General features: G+C 46.6%; 1 protein-coding gene across 1 annotated transcript in view; it reads right to left on the reverse strand.

Moving 5' to 3' along the window:
- Positions 1 to 25,145, reverse strand: part of auts2a (activator of transcription and developmental regulator AUTS2 a) — a 363,956-nt gene that overhangs the window by 17,147 nt on the left and 321,664 nt on the right. The window contains exon 5 of the mRNA XM_008289372.1: positions 17,504 to 17,552. Coding sequence (XP_008287594.1) covers positions 17,504 to 17,552 — 49 coding nt within the window. The remainder of the gene's footprint in view (positions 1 to 17,503; positions 17,553 to 25,145) is intronic.

Raw genomic sequence — 25,145 nt, forward strand, 5'->3', positions numbered from 1 at the left:
GGGGAAGAGGAAAAGAGGAGTATACACCAGCTTCCCTCCCGCGAGGGTTCATTTGTCAGTCTTCTTCATCCCTGGAAACAAATAAGTGCAATTCCCACTTGGGTTTCTCAAAATGTAGAGCCTTGCTGTTTCTCAACGTTTCAGTGGTATTGCGGTTTCTAACTAGCACATGCTGCTTGGTGGAGCATTAGAGTAGAGAATGAGGCCTGTGGGTGTGGGTTAGCCGGAGAGAGGCAACAGCTAGGGGCTGGATTTAAGAAGTAAAGGCGGTAGAGGAGGGCTTTGTTAGGGTCAGCTGGGTGTGTGTGTGCAGGAAAGCCATTCATTAAGGGTGGATGTCAGGGGACCCAGAGAGAGGCTGAGGGGGATAACTCATTATCCTGGGGTGAGCATCTCCTACTGTTCACAGTGCATTAGCTGCACACTTCTGATTTCTATCTCTCTACATGGTTGAAGCTTGGGATGATCAGACAGGCTCTAAACTGAGTATAATGTGGTGACATGAAGATGTAGCAGACAATATGTGGATCAAAAACCAAACGCTCCTTAAAATCTTGTTAAAAACCGTCATAAGGCACAAGCCAGTTGGTTAGCAGGCCTCCTTCCTTCTCTGTTTTCATCTCACCTTTGTTGTTGCTGTCCTGCAGTGGACCAGAGCTCATTAGCATCATGCAGCTGTAGTTACTGTTAGCAGTTTTTTAATGTGCTTCTGATATCACACAGAGGCTTCAGGGTTAATAGGCCCGTGTGTTGGCTCCATAATGGTACTTCATCAGCAAGGTATTTGGATTAGCGCAGCCGTGTGAGAGACGAATGGCTCAAATCTTTAAACCAATCTTTGCAAAGCGTGATGATCCACAGAGAGGGTGACAGGAGGCCTGGCAAAGTGAGCTGCACAACATTAGGTAGTTTAATATGGTGTTAGGTCATTACTGCGGCACATAAGGGGATTAATTTAGCATATTATGTTTCAATGTCATCACTGGATACAACCTGGCCCATATAAATAATTAACAAACAAGTGCACACAGCATCATCTTTTAAAAGCGCAACTGGCAGGCCGGCACCTGTCCTTCTGAAAAATACATTAGCGCCCAGCACGAGCCAGAAGTGCTTTGCTAATCTCTGCCTCTCTCCTGTGAGTGCATGTGGACATGACAGCCTACACCCGGGTCTGGAGACATCCTGACAAATTGACGACCGCGGAGACCTCTGCGACATCCCAAGCTTCCGCTCCTTGCCGTCACCTCTTCCGTCTCACCCTCCTCAAAATAGCCCCTGGATGCATTCTGGACCTCTCATACTCATTTATGGGATTTCAACCAGGCAGGGGTCGCATGGCTCCAATCACACAAAACCAACAAGCTAGCGGGAGCCACGAGGCCGGCGGCTGAGCCACGGCCACTGTGTGTGTGTGTGTGTGAGTTATGTGTTGGGCAGAGGTGAAACGCAGCGAGGGCCGAGCCTGCTGTGCTGATGCGAGGGCTTCAGATAAGAGCTCGCCGGGAATCTGACGGGACGGGCCGCTCCACACTACGGGCTGATGATGTAACAGCAGGTAACCTATGGGTGCTGGCTGCAGATCTGTCCTGTACCGGTGTCATGCTGCAACACCGGCAATTACGACGATCATCTGGTGGGGAGAGGGACCGGCTAAGATACTGCTGGTGAAGTCCTAGAAATCTAACACAGTCGGACCTTCTTTATGTGAGCTGGCTTTGCAAAACCTGAAAAGCCCAGTCACAGATAAAGGGCATCATGACAAGAGTTATCAGGTTTTTTTTGTCCACCAGCTTTTCTTCATCAGGTTCTGTGCGAGCGCCCATAAAAGGGGGCGTTTGACTCTTCTTCTGCACAAAATTAACGGATACCGACTACTTCAGTCAAGAGGAACAGGTTGTTATAATGGAGAGTAATGAAAAAAGTAAAAAAGAAAAAATTATGATGGCAATAAAGTGCTTTTACCACAAATGAAACTGGAGAGAAATGCTGGTAGAAAACTGTTAATATTTTTATATTCGACCACTAACATGACAGCTGTAGCTCTTGCATACATTTAAACACGGTACCCAAGAAGCGGATTTAGGTCTGAATCTATCTCATAACGAAGGATACCTCGACTTTTGCCAAATCAAAGTGAAAGTAAAGTTATTGATTGAACATTCTCTTTAATAAATATCACTTAAATAAAAAAACAAAAATGTGGGCTCTATCAGCTGCAGCAGCAAATCAGGATCAAGCATGAAAACATATTTTTTTCTGCACCACCAACTGAATGCATGTGCTGCCCGTAACAACACAATGCGTACAGTTTGCCTGCTGCAACTGCACGGCTTCAATCAGCGGCGTCGCTAACACACACCTCAACAGGTTTGCAGATATAATGTGACGCCATGGATGTTCCATATCAAATGTCCATCCAATGGTTGTGGTGATCACTGCATAACAAAAGATTTCACCCCAATAATGGTGATAAATAAAATATATCAGGAGGCCATAAAAGTTATTAGGCTTTATACCCAGAGGACCATGAATATCTGTTGCAAATTTCCTCCAACTGTTTGGATGGAGCTGCTGGATCGACCAGCAACATCGCTGCTAGAATAACTACACAACACAGGAACGCACGGCAGTAAATTCTCTAATGATACACTCGTCTATTAAGCGTGCAGTTTGTGGATATTACAAAGTAATTTCACAATTTTGACTGGCAGCCAGAAGCTGTAACTTGGCAGCATTTACCTTAGTGTGAATGGTGAGGGGGGAAAATGTAGCCTGCAGGCTCTTAGCACTGTATCTGTGGCCTGGAATCGTAAAACAAAGAAAGCCTTTGAAAGGAGGAGCGCTGACAACTCTACAACCCAGAGCTGTCTGTCACGGCTGACACAGACCTTCCAAGTTCCTCTCAGTCACTGTCACCCCTGCAACTCTTCCCTCTGTCTCCGTCTGCTAGTCTCCATCTTGCTTCCTTGTTGTGCGACGCTACGCAGAATCAAACCTCCGATCACATCGCTCTTCAGAGGCAACAGTTCTACCACACTCCAAGCAATTTTTTCCCCTTAAAACTGCACCACAACATCAGGGACTCGCAACAAATCGATTAATTTGGTATAGAGCTGTCGAGGTTGCATTTAAAGCAGAACGGTGGCGTTGTTGGAGGAGGTTATTCGCTCGGTTTCCTCGGCACACATCATCCTGTCTCTGCTCAGAAAACACAAAAATAAACAGAGGGGGACAGACTGTTTGCTCATGTTGAATCAATTAAAGTACACACTGCACTGAACAAGGATTCATGGCCCTCATTGAAGATTCCATCTTGCATGGGTATGTCTCAGCAAACATTAATTACAATCAGGATCTCCCTCTGTGCTGGGCTTCGCGCTCTGAAGCCGGTGGAAGAAAATCTCCCTTGAAAATATTCACAGTCCCCAGTTATGCAGAATGTTTTAAAAGACAATTTTGCCTCAGGCCTCGGTATGGAAACCATTTAGTCCCTGTGAAAAAAAAAAAAAAAGAAAAACACTGCAAAACTCGGTCCTCTTCTTTCTCCATATTTTGTTTGACAACAAAATTAGAGCTGTAATTAAGCAGCAAGTGTTGACAGTGGTCTGACCTCAGGAGTGGTTTAGACAGCATATGCTCCCCAAAGAGCTCCTTGGTGAGGGACCAGACTCTGTTTATTTGTTCTTAATGAAGCCTGCAGTTGCATTAATGGCAGACATCTTTAACAGACCTCCCTCCCACACAGAAGAGAACAATAAACAGCAGGCCGCTAGTCTCTGACAGAGCTCGCTCTCTCTTGTGTCGCTCGCACGCGTTCGTAAAGGCCACAGTCTGCGAGACTCAGCGAGGCAATACAATCACAGCGTATTTTCCTTTTCCTCTCCATGTGTTTGTGTCTTTACACAGATTTATTAGGTACAAACCTGTTGTAATGAGGTCAACAGTCCCTCATTGGGTTCTATCTGTGAAAACTTGTTCACACACTCAGGAGAGTCTGTCTTTCTCAGTGGAATACCCTGGAGTTCATATTAGTGGAGGACATCTGAGCTCATCTCCCACGTCTGTGGGACTGTAAGGTGCTTTGAAATCCCTGATGTTTCGGTACTCCTCTCTTGTGCCCAGAGCTGCAAGAGTCCACGTCTCCTGAGAATGCGCATTAACCAAGGGAGACTGCCTCTCAATGCACCTACAGAGGTGTCACGAGAATCTTTAAAAGCACACACCTGGTGCAGATCACGTAATGAGCCAACTGTTCCCTCATAGAGCTGCAATCACATACGACTAATGACAAATAAAGATGGTCTAAACATCCATCTCTGCTGGACTATTTTGGACCACTGATGAGCAGTCTCATACGTTATTCCTGCTCCAGTTCAGCACCTTGGTAGGTGAACGACTTTACAGCTGTGCACAGGATTATCAGCTGTCAATCAGCCGGCTTACATCTACGGAGGCTTTACATGAGTCTCACTTTGGAGTTTTAATGAGGACGAGGTTAATTCCAATTTTGCCGGCTATGCAGCTAAAAGCAACAGACAAACCAAATGTTTAGAAATGTAATGATGTTTAGAAGAGTGAAGACTTGCACTTTGGCCTCGTCATATCAGTTCACAGAGTCGCTGAAGCCCCCGTGGCAGAAACCTTAGCTGGGCAAGCTTTCTCCCTGATCTCATAGCCGAAGCCTCCAGAGAATCTCCAGTCTATTAGCTGCTTATCCTGCCCTTCTTCAGCTCTGCAGACTTTAACAGCATTAGCTCCTCTAAGAGCAGTAACACCACACTCAGTGATACCTCTCTGCGTCTCCAGAGTGCACAGGAATGTGTGTTGGACATCCCCCAGATGGGAGCCCAGGGCGCTGGGGCCTGACAATGATGGACGCTCCCCTGCTGGCCCTCCCAGACTCTCCGTCATGTCAGCAGCTCTCTAAAGCCGGAGCCAAGAGGAGTGTTGGGTTACACCGCCTGGACACGCCGCCATGTGGAGGGTCTTGGAGTGGAGCTGTTTTATTAGTGCTAGACTCCCAGGGGCGGCTGTGGAAGGGGAGTGGGAAGCTAAACAGAAATAAAGTTGGGGGGTAGGTGAGCAGGGTAACTATTCTGGCTGTGAGAGCGTGACATGTGTAGTCTTTCAGTGAGAATATCACGGCGTGCTGATATCACCTCACAGTAACACAAACTGCTGCTTTAACAAGCTGTGATTGAGCAAAAGGCCAGAAGCAGGGTGGGAGGCGGGGGGAGAGTCGTCGAGCCGCCTCTCTGAACATCTATATTTCATGCCTGTCTCATTGGGTTTATGAATTTTGTATTACAAGTTGCGAAGCCAAAGCAAGTGCCTATGCAAATATAAATAGTGTGTGTATATGCGGTGATGTCATGGTGCATGGTGTGTGTGGTTAACCAAGACATAAACCCCTGACTCCTCAGCTAAAATAGACTGTCTGTGACTGTGATCCTCTGTGAAATGGTAGCAATCTGGGGTAATTGGGCTTAGTAAGCCACTGAATGTTCGGAGCTCCTCTGACAGATGCAAAGCCATAGAAGACCAGCTGCCAGACCACAGAGAACAAGCACTTACACATGTTTACACTATGACAGAGTGCAGGAGGCAAACGGAGGAGGAAAATGCATGAGTGACAGAAATGGAGAGAAACTCGCTCTGTCCTGGTGCCTACCTTTGCTAGTATCCATCCGTGCTCCATTCATATTCTGTCTGGTAGGGGGAATGTGCTCTGTCTCCTCTTGCGCGAGTCATAATGAAGCCATTTACTAACAGAGAGCTGCAGCGAAAGTGTTCTTCCACCCACAGTAGCTCTGATTACAGCTGTTCCTGTAATGGCTCTTAACTGCTTCTGCGTCTCGCTCTCACTGCTCACTTCTCACCCCGACAACATGTGGAAAATCTTGCTGCCTTAGACAGGCCTAAATGTTTGGTCACCTTCCCCCAAAGCTTGCCGCACCCCCCCTCCTTCACCACCACCACCATCTTTACGTGCACACGAGGATGTAGCGGCGGGATCAGTGGCAGCACAGTGTCCCGTTTCTAGCTCTCCTTTAGAGAACAAATCTTTATATATCCCTGAGGGTGTGAGGTCAGGCTGGAGGGAACGTAATGGGAGAAGAGCTGGGTCAGGGACTCGATGACGGGCATGCTGGCACAGGTGACCAGCAGAAGGGGTGGGTGGAAAGCTGGCCAAAGGGCCAGACTTCTCCTGCCAGGGGTCTGCGCAGGGCAGCTCCCAGGGGGACACTTGTTGCCGGAGGCTGACAGATTCTCTGCAGGTTTGGCTGTCATGCCCGAGCTCACTGAGGCTTTGAAATAACAGTAGCGTGTAATGTGTAAGATCCATCCAGTCCATAGCAATTGGTCGGCGCGCACACTGTCACAGCGGTGTAAAACTACACTGAGAGACAAGGCAGCTGTGGAGCGAACCAGACCGTTTGACCTCAAACATGTCACATGCATACAGAAGCCAGCAGATAGGACTTCTCACGGGGCCTCATATCTCTGCTAGTGCCGAGTGAAAGATGGTAGGTGGCCATTTTTTGCATGCATGTTGTTCCCTGGAGATAGACAAAGTGTAAAGGCTGCTGAGAGGCCTAGTGCCGTACATGTCAGCGTCTCATGTCCTCAGCCAGCAGAGAAACTTCTGTCATCTCTTGCCCAGTTTTATCTCACAGTGAAACACATATTTTACTGACACACAGTTGAAGATTACGTTACCGCAAAGAGTTTCTACTACTTGGATTGTATGACGAGGTACACACACCGATTACCGAGCTTGATATTTAAGTGTTTGTTGCCACTATACTGTGAAAGGTATGAAGGAACTAGTCAATTAGTCTCTCTGGCAAAAATACCAGCAGTGCCTTGTTACATACATGTAAAACTTAAAAGCATCCTCGGCTGTTTTCTTATCTAAAAAAAAGATTACAGATACAGTCAATGCTTTAAAAAATGTTCCATTGTTCTCTACACTGAACCTAGGTGGACATATATGTTCAAAGTTTTGCATTTATAGGTGCGTTGCTGTGTTTCTTGGCTTGTTACTGTCACTAAATGGAGAAATGTGGATTCCATCGCCCGCATGTGGGCATTTAAATAAGAGGGCTGAACAATTATTCCATTTCAAATTGAAACAATGCAATGAGAAAATCGCAAAAGCTGCAATTTAGGATATATTTCATTCGATGAGTCTGAACCAGCATGTAAATGTCTAATGGTTTTATGAATTCATACCATCTTCTTGTGTGACAAACACACGTCACATGGTATCTCGCAGTAATGTTTTAAACCTATTATGCAGGAAATATTCCACTTAAGCTTTAAAAATATATATTTCAAATGAAATCTCAATATTTGTCAGAAAAATTTGACATTTTCTTGTCCAGCCCGAGTACAAATAACAAAAAGGAGGCCCAATCATAAAACACCATATCCCTGCCTGCAGTCCACAACTCCACAAGGTAAAACACAGGAAAAGTCACCTTAACAAAACTACCAAGTAACTGTATATTTTATTTAACTCCTCATCCTTGAATGACTTTATGCACAAGCGTTCGCAGCTAAAAAGCACCGCAAACCACAAGCCGAAAGCATGAACTGTCACCGACTGCCATCTGAAAATAACAATGCTTAGTATGCAGCTTTGCCAGTGCAGAGCTCAGCTGCTTTAACTCGCGTCGCTGCTCGAGGCTGGAAAATAAAACGGTGCTATTTCTTCGACGTTGCGCAGCATCAATGTGACTCGCCAGTCACAGCCCATCCTTCAAGAAAACCCTGTGTTTTTTGAATTAGTGCAGAAGCGGGCGACGGGTCCAGCGTTTTGGCTTGAGGTTGCGATCTGACGTAAAACATCGCCTCATGTGTTCCTGGCCTTCAACACTGCTTCCTCTGTACCACGCTGCAGTTCCAACCACAGGGACGTTTCAGCGCTTCGACTGAAAAACTGATGTGTGTCATGTATAGGCGCATTTATATCAAGTCGATTAAACTGAATCCACGCAGGAGGTTAAATTATATCAGTTTCAAAAGCCTAATTTACATATGTCTAAAAACAACAACTCAGAAACTTCAGGATGTGTGTCAGCACAACTGCAGCGTTTCACAACACACCGACTGGCATCGCAACATGTGTTTCTTGTCAGTCACTGTGGCAGCTTAGGGAAACAATAGACAATCGTCTGCAGAGCCAACAAACTTCAAACACAGACATGCTTAAATCTCAATTACAGTCACATGCTCATAAAAAAAAAACCCACAGCCGCTCATAAACACCCTCTGCCCTCGCCCTCCCCGCCTCTCTCTCTCTCACACAGAAACTCTACCAGTCAACAGGTCCAACGCCGCCCTGGTTGAGCCGCATGTAACTGCAGCCTGGATGGGCTCAGCGTCCTCCGTGAAACCCCGTCAGCTTGTCAGCCAGGCCTGGCGGACTGTACCGAACCGGCCCACGGGGAGGCGGTGACTCCTAATTGTACAGCTGGCTCCTGGGAGGTAATAGACAGCCTTGGCTCTCTCTCTCTGTCTTATTTTCAAGACTCTCCAGTTGCACTAAGGGGTGTTGACGCTCTGCTCATCCGCTGTGTCAAGTGCAGAAAAAGCCCTCTTTCCTTCTCCCTGGTTCCAGCTCACTCCGTCTCTCTCTCTTCAGCCAGCAGCCAGAGTATGAGAGCAACTGGCCTGCAGCAGTAAGCAGAGTGACAGCTCGAGCTGACACACTGACACCGCCGTGATTTCACTGGGGAGGGAGACATGGAGGGCTGGAAAGAGAAATCTGTCCCCCGAGAGTCATCAGTCTGGGCCTCTTTCACTCTCTTTCAAATGGGGCCAACTGGTTTTACACACATCCACAAGGCACATTCAGGCTGCTGGCGAGGATCACGTTCAATACAGCCGGAGTCAAGTGTTAAAACGATATAAGAAAAACTCATTCCAGAGGGCTAAAATGTTCAACGCACGGATCAAATATCTGTAAATCTGTTGAAGTATCAATTTGCATGTGGCCCTTTTTCTCTTAAATCTTCGCCGGCGTTGCAGAAGCAGCCGATGCGTCTACGTGCGGGTGTGTATGCGAGCGTGTCAAGTGCCGTCTCATTACCCCCTCGCTCAGGTTTCACTGCAGGCGGATTAGCGTGACACTCGGGGCAGAAACGAAGCTGTTAACGGCCCTCTCTCCTCTCCCATCCACTCCTTCGCGGTCTCATCGCTCCTTCCCTCCAGCAGCTCGGAAACGCTGTGTGGTCTGCTGGTGCGATGGCAAACGCAGCCATCGTTCTCGAAAAGGGAAGCAGGGAGATTAAACGTGGCCCGAGTTCTCTCTCTCTGCTCGCAGCTCTCTTTCTCAGGAAACCTCAGTGCAGCCACATCAACGTGCTTTTCAAAATAACACCACAAATTAGCTGAGGGCTGTTGGCAAGCTTCACGGTGATGAGCTATGGCTGTGGGACTGCGATACTTGGCAGGGGAGGGTTAGTGTAGGGGAGGCTGGTTGGGATTTGAGCTGTTTATTTGAACTGTGCCGTCGTCCAAACAGTCAGCTGCCTCTCTGCTCCCTCGTCAAGCCCCAGAGCTTAAGCTAGGATTGTGGTGTTGGAGGGGAGAGAACAACTTGATACCCCCCTTTGGGCTGCGGCTGCCCTGAGCTTGGGTTACTTTAGGGGAACAATGCGGCCTCTGTCCACGGCCTCCTACTCAGCGAAGACATGGGCTCAGACAGGCTCGCTAGTGTCAGGCATGGCCAGGGGATTCATACATCACAACATCACAGTGCTCACTGCCTGAGTGCCGGGTTTAGAGGAAAAGCTTCCAAACATGGCTCCCCAGCTTTGGCTCTAAATGGCCCAGCAGAGCCCCCGTCTCAGCACGCTATGAGCTAAACCAGACATGCAGCCCGTACTGGCGCAGCGGCCCGTTTGCTCTTGGCTTGAAAGGCCCCCCTTCTGGGATTTTGGTTTTTGTACGACAGTGTTTACAGTAAAACCTGACACGTGGAATAAGGAGGGGATCCTGGAGCCCTGAAATCAAATAGCTCCCTCCAGAAGCAGCTTAATCTGTAACAGATGGTGACAGTCGGACGGACGTTGATGGGTTTGGGCAGGCTTCTAAGAACAGTGGCCAAGAGCCAGAGATGATGAACCAAAAGACGGTGATAAAATGGAACACTGTGCAGTTCATTATACTTTATTTATATCAAATGCACATGCTTTAGAGTTTCCTTTCCAGGACACCAATATAACTTTACACGCACAACATCTACCACAAATTAACCATGTCCTCTCCACTCACAAGTCACAATCTATCTGAGCCGACACAAGGGGGGGATGTTGAACTGAAGGCCTGACAGCCACAACTTCCCGGCACACCTCGTGCCTGACCGTGTGAAGTCAGTAGCCTGTGGTAATACAATGAAATGTGGGTTGAGACAAATGAAAGCCACGCAATGTGTGTGCAGAGCAGAAACACATGCAAGGGATCTATGGGTTGCTGCTAACAAACCAGGATCCTGCTCTGTAGTCCTCTCTAATCTGCCCCGAGGCTCATCAGGGCTTTATTTCTGCCCTGCATATTTATGAGAATCAGAGAGGGTGAGAAGGGGGGAAAAAAAAGCTAACCTCTTCTCTTGTGGGAGCAATTAAAGCCTTGCTTTCATCAATCCTGATCAGAGTCTTCATGCTCTCGCCCTCTCTTAGCTTTTTGTGTCTTTACAGGCTGTGTTTACACTTTCACGTCCCTCCTCTGGCATTACAAGCGTGCAAAGGGAAAAGAAAGAAAGACTCGTCCACCTGACATGTTTCCCTTAAAGAAACAGCTGTAAGATGGCGGAAGACCAAGAAGTCCGACTCTAAGCCGCTCTATCCTGATTCCTACAAGGATTACATAGCAGTGGTCATTTATTTGATGCAGGAAAGAAAAGCCGAACATGACGGCAACACCCTGCAGCGTCTGAGGAATCCAGCAAATCCTTGGAAGTTCTCATATTTTTAGCACGGGTGGCCTTCTGGCATTGTTTTATCCGATAAACTCGCCGTGAACACACAATCCAAAATGGGTGGTTCTGTAAACTTGTGAGTCGTCGCTCGCCCTGCTCATCGGGTTTTCTTTTCAACAGACCAAATCCTGCTTCATGCTGCTCAAAGCGACACCGGCAGCGCAGGGGTTAATCATTTCACAGCGAACAGTACGATCTTATATGCTGCGTTAATCCCATCTCGCTTTCAGTGCGTGTGTCTCCAAAGCTGCTATGCTGCATTTCTGGGACAGATGCCTCGAGTCATTCACCAGAACCAAAATCTGTTTGTTGGAATGACATCATGGGGCCGCAGCGGCTGGTTAAAAAACGGCGGCGTGATGGAAATGGCTGCAGGGTGTAGACCTTGAGAAGGGAAAAGGCTGTCAGACACACATGGCGGATCGTGATAGAAGGGTGGATCATTCCGCACCGGCACTCCTGCTCTTATGCATTCACACACTCGTATGCACACACACCTCTAAGGCACCATGAGGCCTCATTAAGGCGGTCTGCTCCCGCTCCCTCTTTGGCAATGTCACCTCTGCCGCGGGGACCAGAGACTGACACAGGCATAATTGGCCTGAACACACCAACAGTGCACTGGGAACGGCTGGGTCCCGATAAGTGCTGTGTGTGTATGTGTGTGGTGCTTTGACCCTGTTAATGCTGCACAGTTGGCAGGAGAGTGGCTGATGTCACATTGGATCAGTGGATGCTGGTGACGGTGATGGGGGAGGACCTCTCCTGGGAAGAGGAGACTGGTGCTTTCAACACCTCTGCCCTCACATCCACATCCACTAGTTTGTGGCATCTCCGCCGTCCACACGCATCAACAACAGATCGCGAAAATGAAGGATTTGTATTTTTTAGGACTGTTCACCTCCCACAACCCTCCGTATAAAACTAAAATGGATGTAGTAGGAGAAGCTTTTCGCCCTTTCTGATCCTCCATATTGCCTTTGTAACCAAACCATATTTCTGAATAAACTGAGCATGCTTACACAAATCCCTCTGGCTTACCTGGACCACTGCTAAGTACACCACAGTGCTACCCTATACACCTGAGAGAAACAGACGTGTACAGTATGAAGCTGCCGACCATTCATCCCTGACTTGCTGCTAAACCGCTACATATCTCAGTGTGGCAGACACCAGGGGCCAGCAGGAAAACTGAGGCCTTTCACTTTGATCTCTGGAGTTGAGCCCATTTAAATGTTTGTGTTTGAGATGTAGACCTTTAATTTTGGCCTGATGGGTTCCAGGCTCTTTGGGTTTAGCGTGGCATGTCGGATATAGGAGTGTTTACACAGTCTCCCTCCAGCTCTCCTGGTGCTGAAATAAGTGCATTAAGATGGATGGATTTACTTAGTCTCTAACCTCAGGGACTCTGGGAACAAACTCTGAATGACCTCTTTGTGTTGCAGCAGGGAACAGAAGGAAACTGGTCCCCGCTGTTGAATGTGTGTGTTTCTTCAGCACCAACAGACCCATTCACAGCATCTCCTTAAAACTGATCTTCAGTCAACAAACTTCTACCGAGTGGGCTCCGACTAGACCCGTGGTCTCACATTCACTGTTTACCTGTCTGAGCTATCTGCCAGAAATCCCATAATTAGACCTGATGGCACATGATATGACTGTTACAGGTGTATCTGCAGGAACGCTGGACTGGACGTCACATAACTTAACTCAAGGCATTCAGCAAACCAAACATTTCCACTAAAAGCTGCGCTCTCAGTCCGTTCTTTTAAATAGATTTTTAAAAGAAAACATTTTGTGGATTAAAAGTGCTCATTAAGACTCATTTAAAAACCAAACCATGATGCCCAGATCAGGACTAACGAGCTGTGATCGATACAAACATTTAAATGCAATTTTGAAAAATGTACAGTTGGAAAATTTGCCTTTTTTTTATTTTCCACAGGGGCTGGGGCCATTGTTTGCAGCAGCAGGGCAGTAAATCAGCCGGCGCGTCCCTTGATTTGTTAACCTTTGTTTGGCTGTGTCAGCAGATGAGGCATGGCTGGAGCGGCCCCTTTCATGGTCATGAAATACAGCCTGTGTGTCTGTAGCTGCAGCCATGCGGCGGGGTGGGGGTGTCGGCTGCCTCTGTCTGCAAGGCACAGGATATTGAGCTTCCTTTGCCCCTTAGAGATACATTAAACGCTCATAGCGGGGGACAGGTAGCCAGCAGATGCGCAGACCGCTGAGGAAACGGCTGGAATCTGTTTCAGTCGCTCGGAGTTAAATCCTTCAGATCCCCGACTTATTTCTCAAAACATGCACGGTTATTAAATATCAAAGGAGAATTTTGATGTGAATTAGGCTCGTGTTTGAGCCAGAACAATAACAACGCTTTAGTCCAGCAGTTGTGTCTGGAGGGAGGGGGCAGCGACCTATGTGTGACCTCCCAGCCCCGGGCAGGGAAAGAGAGATCGTCCTTGACTGCAGCCGTTTCTCAGAACGCACAAAAGGCCAATGGTAGTCAGGTCATCTTTCCACTGCGCATCAGGTCAAGTTCCACAGGCAGCCCTGATTTCTTGACACACAAACCCACACAGACGGCAGAGGTCAGCACGAGGGCAGTGCAGGGAGCCCGGGGCAGTAAACCAACACTGGCGCTGTGAAAGGCCAACCTTCTCTTTCCAGTCGACTGAATGAGTTAGGGAGCTGCCTGGGTGATTTGTGGCGTGATTGTTGCTCTCTATATCACTTGAGATTACAGCAGGTGGCGGCCCACAGCCTGGAAGTACACACAGCTCTATCACCAGTCCTCCTCTCAGGAAACAGAGAGAGAATGAGGCAGAGAGAGAAAAACAAGCCCTCAGCTCCCTCCCACACAGCAGTAATACGCTCACAGGCAATTTTGCTGCCAGCAGAGCTCTCTATGACAATCCAGGGAGCTCTTCAGCTCTGATATCTGCCACAAAAGTTCACCTCCGCTTCTCTCTTTCCACTATTTTTTTAAACAATGCCATCAGCGCTGCAAATTACACCTTCCATATCGCACATTATTCTCTCCCCTGGTGACAGACGTACTCAAGCCTGACACACTTCACTAGCGGCGCTCTTCACGCTGGCGTCAGCCCCGGGTCTCGCTGTAGCACCGCTTCATTTTCACATTAACTCCAGTAAAGCATGGTGAAATCAGCGTTGTGCTGAGGGGGGAAACTGAGAATCACTACAGTGTGCACTTCAATTCACCCCCGCACTGAACTCGGTCTCACATCGTAGACACAGCTGCAGGAGATGTCTCATGAGGGACCCGCTTCTCCAATATATCTACCAGATGAATTGTTGAAAAAAAAAAATCTCTAGTGCTCCTTTGCTACACCTTGAACTGGAAAACCAAACGATGAAGTCATTTCTAAATGTGACCGTGGTGTAAATGGGACTTACATGCAAATACATTTCTTTCAGTACTATGACTGATATGCTCGTCTTTTAAATCTTTTTTTTTTTTTTTTAATTGAAAGCTTGCATTGTATTCTAATAGGCTCCATCCATGCAGGCACGCAGATGCAACAGTTCACTGATGAGAAAATGTTCAGGCCTGCTCTTGATAAATGGCACCGCAAACCTTTGCAAATGTCATCCGGCATTATCTTAATATAATCTTAACTCAGCAAACAATGCACAGAGAGCTTAGTCTGCGCTCTCCAAAGACGGACTTAGCCGAGTCTCTGGCACGGCTCGTGGATTGACAATATCATAAAAGATGGGAATGTAACTGGGTGACAAGATATCATTGCCCTGGGACACAGCTTTAATCATTTGATAGATCTGTCTGCAGACCTTTGTGGTGACACGCTGCGCTGGTTTGTCATCATCAGTATCTGTGCAAGCCAGCACTTCAATCCATTCCCTGGACAGCAGTCACCAGCCTTAATAAGGCTTGGTTACCGATTTCCACCCACGGCTCCTTGGAAGCAGCTTAGACTTCAGAAAAGTTGTTTATTTCACTGGCGGCCAATAGACTACGCCCCAGCCTTCTGACTGGTGCTTACTCTCCAGCAGAGCAAATGAATCAGGTTAGGTACAGCCGACACCTGCAGGTGCATCGACAACCGCGGTAATTAGAGATAACATTTAATGACTCTTAGTTAATGAAATCCATTCCTGGGTAAAGTGAACCCAGAGCGAGCAGGACGGCGGGAGGAAAAACAGAAGAGGCAAGCGAAGAGTGACGGCGACTTTAAGCTCCACATTAGACAGCTATGCACAGCTTTCACCGTCGGCCCCGAGGTGAAGCCGACGCGACGGGGGAAGAAAACAAATCAACGTCTGAAAACACAAAAGCCACATTCTCATCAGTTAGATTTTCTTTTTAAAATGCAGTGTAGGCCTCGGGCGAGAGCGAGAGAGAGAGAGAGGGGGGAAAAAAAAAAACACACTACGGCTTTTGAGGGAACATAAAAAATACACTGTAATTATCGAGTAGGTGAGGAGGCTGTGAGATTAAAAGATGAGGGACCAGCACTAAGTCTTCAAAGAGACCTGAGGTTGCCCTGGGCTGATTCCCAGTCTTGCTGCAGAGGAATAAAAAAGCCAAAAGTCAGTCATTACCAAAGCTGCACATCGGCAGCTGAATTACAATGGTCTCCTCTGCACGCTGTTGCTTTAAGATAGATTACCTTCATCCCAATCAGCACCAATATTATTACTAATATTGGTCTGAAATGCGCTCTGGGCTCATCTGTCAAGAAAAACACATTCTCAACATACAATAGAATAATGAAATAATAATATTCTGTGATAGATGCGCTTTGGTGTATTTTTTTTTTTCTGGTATTACGAGTCAAAGCCAAAATATTCACCTAAAACTATTTTTCCTGCGTTTGATATTTGACGAGTTTATAAATTTACTTGATATCTTCCTGTAATTAGAGCGTGCATACTGATCTATATTTTAAAACATTTGAATACTGAGCTGATTAAGCAGTGTATAGATAATGGATAATGGAATACGAAGCTGTTCTGCAGGGTCATGTTTTATATATATAGACTCAGTATTAAGTGTTTCTTCAGCTCCATATAATAAACTAGCTGCTGCTTTGTTTGTGGGCTGTTCTTGCTACCGTGGCCTGTCCTGACTTTCTCGGCCCTGTGCTGAAACCTAAAGCCCAATAAGAATTTTATGTTATGTACCAACAAGAAAGCACACAAACCGCCAAACAAATGGAGACTTTTTGCACCTGCCTCGGGGCAAATATTGACACTCATCATCCCACAAACGAGCGCTCTCTCTCTCTCTTGCTATTTTTGTTGGCGCTGTTGCTCGTCCCGAGGTTTGGTTGCATTAGAGCGCTGGTAATCCCCTCCAACAAAAACCCATCCGACTCTTTTAATCTCGACACCACCCTCCATAAAAATACCAGTGGTCTTTGCTCTCCCTGCACCTGGATTCTTTTACTCGCCTTTTGCAATAGTGGCAGGCATTAGCATATGGCAGGAGAGGAGGAGGGGACGGGGATGGTAAAAGGGAAGAAAAGAGGGCATATTTAAATGGAAATAGGGGCCAAGAGAGTGGACTATCATGCAGCAGAGAGAAAGCATATTTTGTGTACTGTTTCCCCAGTCAGGTCCTTTCATAGAGGGGGAGAGAGGGTGGCCCTCTGTTGATTTAGGCTGCACAAAGGAGGCCTTAATCCTTTCAAGGGAACCAAATCAGTCCACAGAGAAGCACGTTCAAAAGGAAACCTCCCTGTCAAGCATGGCCATTGAGCCCCCCAATGGACGCCACAAATCAAGCCCTGGAGGGAATCAAAGGCCAGAATGTGGGAAATGTGTACGGAGGTCTGCGCAGAAGAAAGTGCAGAGGAACAGGGGCGGGGGGGAGGGAGGTGGTACAAGGACCTATCATCAGCAATCTGCCCCATTTCTACCACAGCCCTGAAGGGGTCATAACCCTCGTCTCGGAGCCTCCCTCCTGCCCTGCATGGTAACTCCCCCCCATTACAGAGGAATGTCCATTCACGCGGGGCACCTCCATTATCCCTGAGCCAGAGAAAATGGGGCTGCTTTTAACAGCAAATTAGTGACTTGATAATGAGGTCACATGTGGTGTTGGCACACTGAGGCCATAAACAGATGCCTTTCCTGCCCTCACTTCATTCCCTGCAGCACTAGGACGTCCTCCTCCTCCTGCTCTGGCCGCACCATGAGCCCTGGTGCATTTCAACACATTTGCAACGAAACCGCTTCATGTCAACACAAAGTCCAACGTGATGCACAGATTATTCTCTCTGATAATTATCATCCAAGAAACACATTTCACATTCCATGTCTGGGCATTGTTAAAGCACTGAGCAGCATTTCACACGTGTGTGGATGAACTGGAACCAGCACGTTGGCGCGATGCATTATTTTACATGTTGGTGCACACATATGACAATTGCTGCACAACACACACAAAGTGCATCAGTAAAACACACCTGCACCATCACACCCACAGCGCTTCACGGTAGGAAAAAAACAAAACAATGTCTGTACCTTTAACTGCGGCGGTGCTGAAAAATTTCTCTGAACTGGCATCGGAGACCTGGAAGAGACGAGACAGAAAAAGCAAAATGTTATGTTGAGCACAGAATCTGAAAGAAATGTTTTACACCAAATCGTCCAAACTCGCTGTTGGACCACATCTCTGGAGAAAACCTGAAGCTCTGCTGACTGACAGGACATCAGACAAGCTGCTGCTGCAATTATGGTAATTATTACATTTAGAGCAATCACTAAAAACACATTAATACACGTTGGTAATTTCACCTTGCAGGTGTAATTAGATTAGATTACACATTTCTCTTTGACAATTCATCATGAAGCCGTGCTCTCCATTTTGCACTAAATGCAGCCACGTTCAGGGGAGGACGTGTCCACTGTTAACGTCCTCTAACGCCCTAATTCTGCAAGTAATTATCTGGATAACCTGAGCATCAGGATCAAAACTGGATAGCAGACTGAAACAAAACAAGTGGCTCTTCACATGCGGGCCACTTGATGGCACTGTTGCTCCGTGACTGCGCAGCCCCGCGGTTTCTCCGAGGCTCCCCGGCACCGCGCCACAGCGCCAGCGTGTTCCAATCAAATGTGCAGTGATGGGATTTAAAGCTGAATTAGATAACAAAAGCCTCATATAGTTGGGAAACTTAAGTCACACATTAATTACATCCCAAGCAGGTGAAAGATTATTACATTAGCAGGTATAGCAGCGCGCTGAGGAGCCGGAACAACAGCCGTTAAGCCTCATCTGGGAAGAAACCTGCCTGACTGACAGCTTTCTCTGAATAAAATGAATTTCTAATAACTGGCTTTATGGATTCATCCGCCTCGGATTTATTTCATGCTAAATTCCGAACCAAATAAGATGTGAAATTATTCCACTTTTTTGACAGCAGGGTTATATTTTCTTGACACAGAAAAGCTTTAATGACAGGAATATTCCAAAATGTGCGTCCGGTGACAGCTCAGTTGTCTGCGCGCTCCTGGCTTTTATCTCGACGCATGAGAAGAAGTGTTGGAATAAGAAATCCTGCACAGAAATAAGAAATGGGGCGACAACAAATAAAAACAACAAATAAACTACAGTTGTTTTGTCGTTGGTAAATATTTAAAAAACCTTGTGATGGATCCGGTTTTCATTCACTAATGCAACACGGACAGAATGTAAACAATGAAAGCTGCAGATTAAATGACAGCAGAAGATGGTTCCTATTTATAAAAACGCTGCTCAGAGCGTTTTGCACACTATCACACACACACACACAGCCACAAATAAAGCGTAGATTATAAAGGGCTCAGAGCCAGCGCGCATACCTTTGATGTGGCAAGGTTAGCAAGAAGGCAAATAAAGTCAGGATATTACTTTCTCGGTCTGGTAAATATGGCCTCGTTTCACATTCTGCTTCTCAAATAATATAATCCACACAAGAGGCGGCGAAGTCTACTCCTTTTAAATTGAGGACAGCCATGCAGAGAGTGAAGAAGCCTTTCCAAGAAAAAAAAAATCCAAAGCCGTTCACAAAGCTACTGCGCCTTTTGGACAAAGGGAACCATGTGTCTCGCCACGGAGAGCTTCTGCAACAGCACTGAGGCGACGAGAGGAGGAAAAAAAAATCCCTTGATCCACCTTTCTTTCCTTGCTCGGGACACAATGTGTGTGTGCGTGTGTGTGGTTCTTTTTTTTTTCACGTATATTCTCCTGTCGGAAATATCCGTGAGAGGTAACAAACAGGATCCGGGAGGGTTTGTGTGTCGGTGCGCAGAGAGGGGCTGCGTCCGATGGAGCAAACCAATCCAACAAAGCGCACGGCCAGTTTCCCTCTGAAGAGACACAAGACGGAGGCAAATCGCGCACGCTGTGAGCAAAAAAATTCACAAGGTATAAGCCCGCTGTCGCTGTGTGTTCAGCTGAAAAGCCTGTCTGTCGTGCTCTCTCTGACGGATCCCGATCGCGGGCACACAAGAGCCTCTCCCCATCCGCTCCCAAGCGCCAGACAAACTCCCATTCATCCAGCGACTGGCTGCTTGTGTGCTGCTGCTGCTGCTGCTGCTGCTGCTGCCTTCACGGTCGGGTCCTCCCACTTCCTGATTTCCAGGCGGACTTGGATTCAACCTCAGTAGCGCTCCTTCGCAAGATAAACACGCTGGTGTTTTTGGGGCTTCCGAAAAGCTTGGAGCTCGGTTGCAGAGGCGCACATCGACGCGTTTACCTTTTGCGTAAATGGCGCGCAAAAGGAGAGACCGCGGCGCGCCACGGATAGATAAGGAGGCAGGGAAGGAGAGAGAGAGGGAGAGAGAGTGAGAATAAGAGGGAAGAAGGAGAGAGGGAGGGGAGAGCTGGGGCAGAAAGATATTCTTTCTTTCACTCTGTACCGAGTGAGATGATGTCAGCCGCTAATGAATTCCCCAGTAGGGTGCTGCTACCGTGAGGGGAGGAAAAACAAAACGCTCCTTTATGAGCAGCATGCACCTCCTCGCAGCCCACAGGCGCTGTCTTCCTGTTGAATCAACTCCCACTCCACTGGCCTGAAGGGAGGTCAGCTGGTAATATAAAAAGCACTTTGGGTCATTCAGCCTTCAATTTGAGCTTTGAGCTTTGGCCACCCTGACAGACCCAAAACCTAACCAGCTTCCACCCCTGACACTGCTGGCATAAATCACAGCTCACAAGTTTATAATTACATGATAACTTTACCAAACTCTGCAGGGTTTTTTCTTAGCCTGCCTGCCTGGGGTAACAACAAAACAACCACCAAGGGGCCACCTTCTAGTTATCGCCCAGTGTTGATGCTACAGAGAGCGTTCCTTTATGAGAGATCGAGCAGATTTGAGGTGAAGCGATTCTGCTAAGATTCACACTGCAGATCTGAAAGTCGTATTTACCTGAGAAGCACGGCTTGTCGCAGTTCTTTACACTTGGGCCAATCCTGATCTAACGCTGGACATTGTTGGAAAATCCTCTTAACAGTGCAAACCCTTGCATCCTATAGCTTGTCTAATGAGCATTAACCCACTGGCTGGGAGGTCAATGGATGTACAATAGAGTCACATTGCAGAAGTCTTTCCCTGCCAGCTCAGCCCAAGCAACCACAGAGCAGAAAACCGACTTAGCTCATAGCTGAGATGCTAATCCATCCCTCGGTAACGCAGAGACCGAGGGTCTGCTGGCTGCCTGGGATCGGCCATACAAACATGAAGTCATGGGAAATGGGATGTACAGTTGCTGGAGATGCACAATGGCAAAACAAATCCTCACTTAGAGTCAACACAACAGCGCTTTGCTACCAGACTGCAGTCAGATTCCCAGCCTGCTTAAAGAGAACATTTTAGCTGGAAATAATTCATCCATATAGCTGGTGTTAGGTTAGGCTGTCCACGGACTCACTGGTGCAATAAAGAACAAAGAATGTGAAGTATCATGAGGCGGTGGGAGGGACTGGCCTCAGGTGGCCGGGTGAAGTCCAGCCACTTGGTTCAGCTACAGAGGATAAAGGTTTGGTCACAGAGGGCCTGGGAGAAAGAGCAGACCGTGTGTTCATCAAGTTAGAGGCTCCTGCTAAGCATCCTTGTGTGTTTCACAGATGTATGCATTGTGCACAGAACAGCTCCAACTAATGAAATAATTAACCTCTAGCATGCTGTAGCTCAGCTGGGAAAACATCTTTGATAAGTACAGTTAAATTATTTAGCAGCGCGCAGATGATTCATGTGTAAGAGAACCGCAATAAATCACGTCTAAAATTAGTTGCAAATGTACTAACTGTGGTTACATGTAATGTGATCACATGGAGTCTGATGTTTGAAGCGGTGATTGTGATGAAACATCAAGCGCGCATTGTGGTTTGGCTTCAAAAGCGTGACACGGCTGGCTTCAAGATATGTATTTATATGACTGCCACCGACGGAAAATGGCTACCAGTCCTTTTCACGGGTCTGTGTGGCAGCAGCAGCGGCGGCAGCAGCAGCAGCAGCAGCATGAACGAGCTGCTGTTCTCCATTTTAAATGGTCATTATCAGATTTGAGAGCGACCACAAGTCTGTGATTACAGCCACACCACCAAACAATCGGCGTCCGGATCTCACACTGCACATTATTTTTAATTCAAATGCTGACAGAGATGAACACGCACATTAAAATGAGAACCCTGCACAGCTTCACATGGAAAAACATTGTCTGTGCAAGAGAATGAAGCACTGAGATCAAACACAATGTCTGAATGTGTGCTATGTATCTCAGTAATTGCTGTCTGGGCATGCAAGTTCTATCTATAGACCATCAGCCTCACACTGACATTTTGTCATCTTTTATTCCGTTTTTTGGACGCCGATTCTCCACTTCAAAAGAAACCAGAAGCATGTTTGTCTCTCCCCCCACAACCATGGTTTAATTTTACAGGAACTCTCCTAGATTACAATCACAGGGGACCGGTTTGCCTCCATGAGCCTTCCTGCCATTATGCCAAATCTACCCTCGTTTAAAATATTGCTGATAAGTGTAACATGAGTGCAATGTAATATGTTAAAAGCTCTTATTACATTTGCCTGTTGACTCCAGGCTCTGTCTTTGCTTTGCAGGACCTTAAAAAAAAAAATCTCGTGTATTCAGACTGACATTGAACAGAGTCATCATGAGCGGTGGCCTGCAGTCATCTCAGGTGGGTGGGTACTTGAGAAGCAGTTTCACCCACAGTGACATCTCTGTCAGGATGAGATACGGTAACTCTTGAACTAGACAAAGTATTACAGGATAAATATGATAATGCGAGTCAAGAAGACCAAGCGTCTAGCACCATACCAGCAGCTCTCCGAGTATGTACTTATTCACAACAGACATTTTGGAAACGCACACATTAAATACAATTTGTTGAGCGTGACTGTCCCATCGAGTGTCCCAGTGAGCCTGCCTGGAACAAGTAACACCTCCACCTTTGAGTTTGGGCATCTGAGGTGACAAGAAGTCTGATTGTATTGAAGTCTAAGAGAAAATGATCCTACTTCTCACTTGAGCTGTCCATCCATCCATCCATCCATTATCTACACACCACATCCACCTACTGCTCTTTACACCTGGTTTGAAAAGAGCGAGGTGGCGACAGTCAAATTCTAAACTCAAGGCTTCAAAACAGTCGACCTCAAACCAGTAGCTGATGTCCTGGTTGCTACACCCACCGTTATCTATACTTCATGTACACTCCAGAAACTTGTGGGGTGTTTAAGGGCAGACCAAACATTTTTTCATACCTGTGTACAACCTCTTTCAGGGTAGTTTTAGAGGGAGATTAAAAAAAACCAAATACTTCAGGGTCGGCACTCCTGACCTACAACGCTGACTGGCTGAACATTGGTTGAACTCGCAGAGGACAACAACCGCCATTTTTCTGCCCTTGTTAAGCAGCTGTCTCCTTTCTAATATATTCAATAAAAAAATTCTAGGGCTGCACCGTGGGTCGGTGGTTAGCACCATCGCCGGTTCACATCCTGGGGAAGACACCCGGGAACTTTCTGCGTGGAGTCTCCATGTTCTCCGGCTTCCTCCCACAGTCCAGAAACATGTTGAGGTTAATTGCGGATTCTAAATCGTCCATACGTGTGTGATGGACTGGCGACCTGCCTTCACCCTGAGTCGGCTGAGTGAGGACTAAGCGGTGTATAGATCATGGATGGATGGATGACTTTGGCAGTAGCGTCACTGCAAGCAGCAGCATGACTGGTCCAACTGCATTTCTCAGTAGCGTGGTGGTAAACGGCTGTTTTCCAAACCAAACAGCTCTTCTACTGTTTCAGTAATGCTGTAGGTAGAGCTTGTGTGGAAGCTACAGTTTGCCAAACATTGTCGAAGGCACGGTGAAGCTTTCCATGTGACCTGAAATAAAACCGAAGACCCGGTCATGATACTGACTTGCGCTACTTGTCCCTCTGCATTCTGCAAACATTAGCATAAGAGCTAACATCTAGCCACCGTGTACAGTAACTATCAGCTTTGCTTCGCTTGCCCAGCGCTGCTTAGTGGGTACAATACTGATCATCTTAATCTTATCCTGATATAGCTGTGATATAGCATGTTAATATTTGCTAATTACAAAGAAAAAGCACAGCCGAGGATAATTGGAATCTCATTAGCCTGCAGGTATTTGTTCATAAACCGAAGTATTGGGCAAATTAACATGTTAACTTGATTGTGTTGCTGGATGAAAAGATAAGTTATTACAAGCTATCCTGAGGGGAACATATCCACACATTTCAGTCTGGCCTAAAGTCGATTGACTCGCTGACGTTGCCAGGTGACTAGTGGGACTAAAAATAAGGTTTGCAAGTTTTATTTAAGACGTATGTTCCACATTGTGTTAGAATTACATGTCAGTTATGTTGTAAATAATATTTTCTAATTATTCATGATTATGCACACTGGGAATCAGATGATATAGAATAAAAGCAGACAAGCTAAAATGAAAGCAGTGATACTTTACACCATAAAGTACTGCTATAACCTGGTTTTACAATCTTTGACAGTGTGCAATATATATTCTACCACTCCTTAAGTTTAAACATGGGGGATTTAAACATGTGAACACACTGTAAGCATAATGACTGGCAGCGTATCACAAGCAGACACGTTTCATTGTGCTTCGGTGGCAGTTTATGCATAATAATCTGACTATTGGAATTACCAAAATAATGCCTGATCAAAACACGGACTGTATGCGGTTCAAAGTAAATAAAACCTCTTTTACAGGGATTTTTAAAATAAATCCTTGTCTTCTCAGAAGAGGATTAGATCATACCCTCCTTGTTGCCTGAGATCAGAAACGTCCAAATGCAGCGCGCATCGGAGAACTGTGAAATATTTCTAATTGCACACCTCCAAACCCACACACTTAGACATGCCAGCATCTCCTCCTCTCCCAGCTCTTTGGAGGGCGGAGTGAGGATGTGGTTTTTTTTTAAAATTAATTTTCATGTATTAAAAAAAATAAAAATATATATATATTATTTACAGTCATTACATCCGACCTTATCTCCCAGAGCCTGCACTGGTTTGTCAATGACAACTGGCTCTAATCTCTACCCCCTCCTGACAAGCAGCACTGACAGGCCCTTTCTTCCCAATTCCTCAGACACATAGCCAGACATAAATTAATCTGTCACTCATTGCTAGTATTAATGTGGGGATGACACACGGCTGTGCACGCACACGCACGCACACAAAGACGACAACAAATGCATCCAGTATTGAAAACCGTTACACAAACTGGGACACTACAGTGTGCCAAAAGTGGAGAAAGCCTTTGGAAAAGCTGACAGTCGTCTCTGTTAAACTGCATCAATCAAGTATCCTGACAGAGAGAATGAAAGATTTGAGGACTTCTGAACTTCCATCTGCTTTTCCCCCGAATTGCTTTTCAATGTTAAACTGGTAAGTAACAATGCCAGAAATGAGTCTTTGCTTTGCATCTCGTTCCCTGCTTATTTCAACCGGTGCTTATCGCACAGGATGTGACTGGCATTCTGGCAACATTAAGGGAGATTGACGGACGCCGGGATGAAAGCGTCTATCTGATCCGATGACGATACCTCTAAAAGCAGATCCTTTGTGTTATAATAAAGCTTCCTGAGCCAAGAGATATGAAACTCACAT

This window comes from Stegastes partitus, unplaced genomic scaffold (assembly GCF_000690725.1).
Source record: "Stegastes partitus isolate 25-593 unplaced genomic scaffold, Stegastes_partitus-1.0.2 Scaffold610, whole genome shotgun sequence".
Lineage (NCBI taxonomy): Eukaryota > Metazoa > Chordata > Actinopteri > Pomacentridae > Stegastes > Stegastes partitus.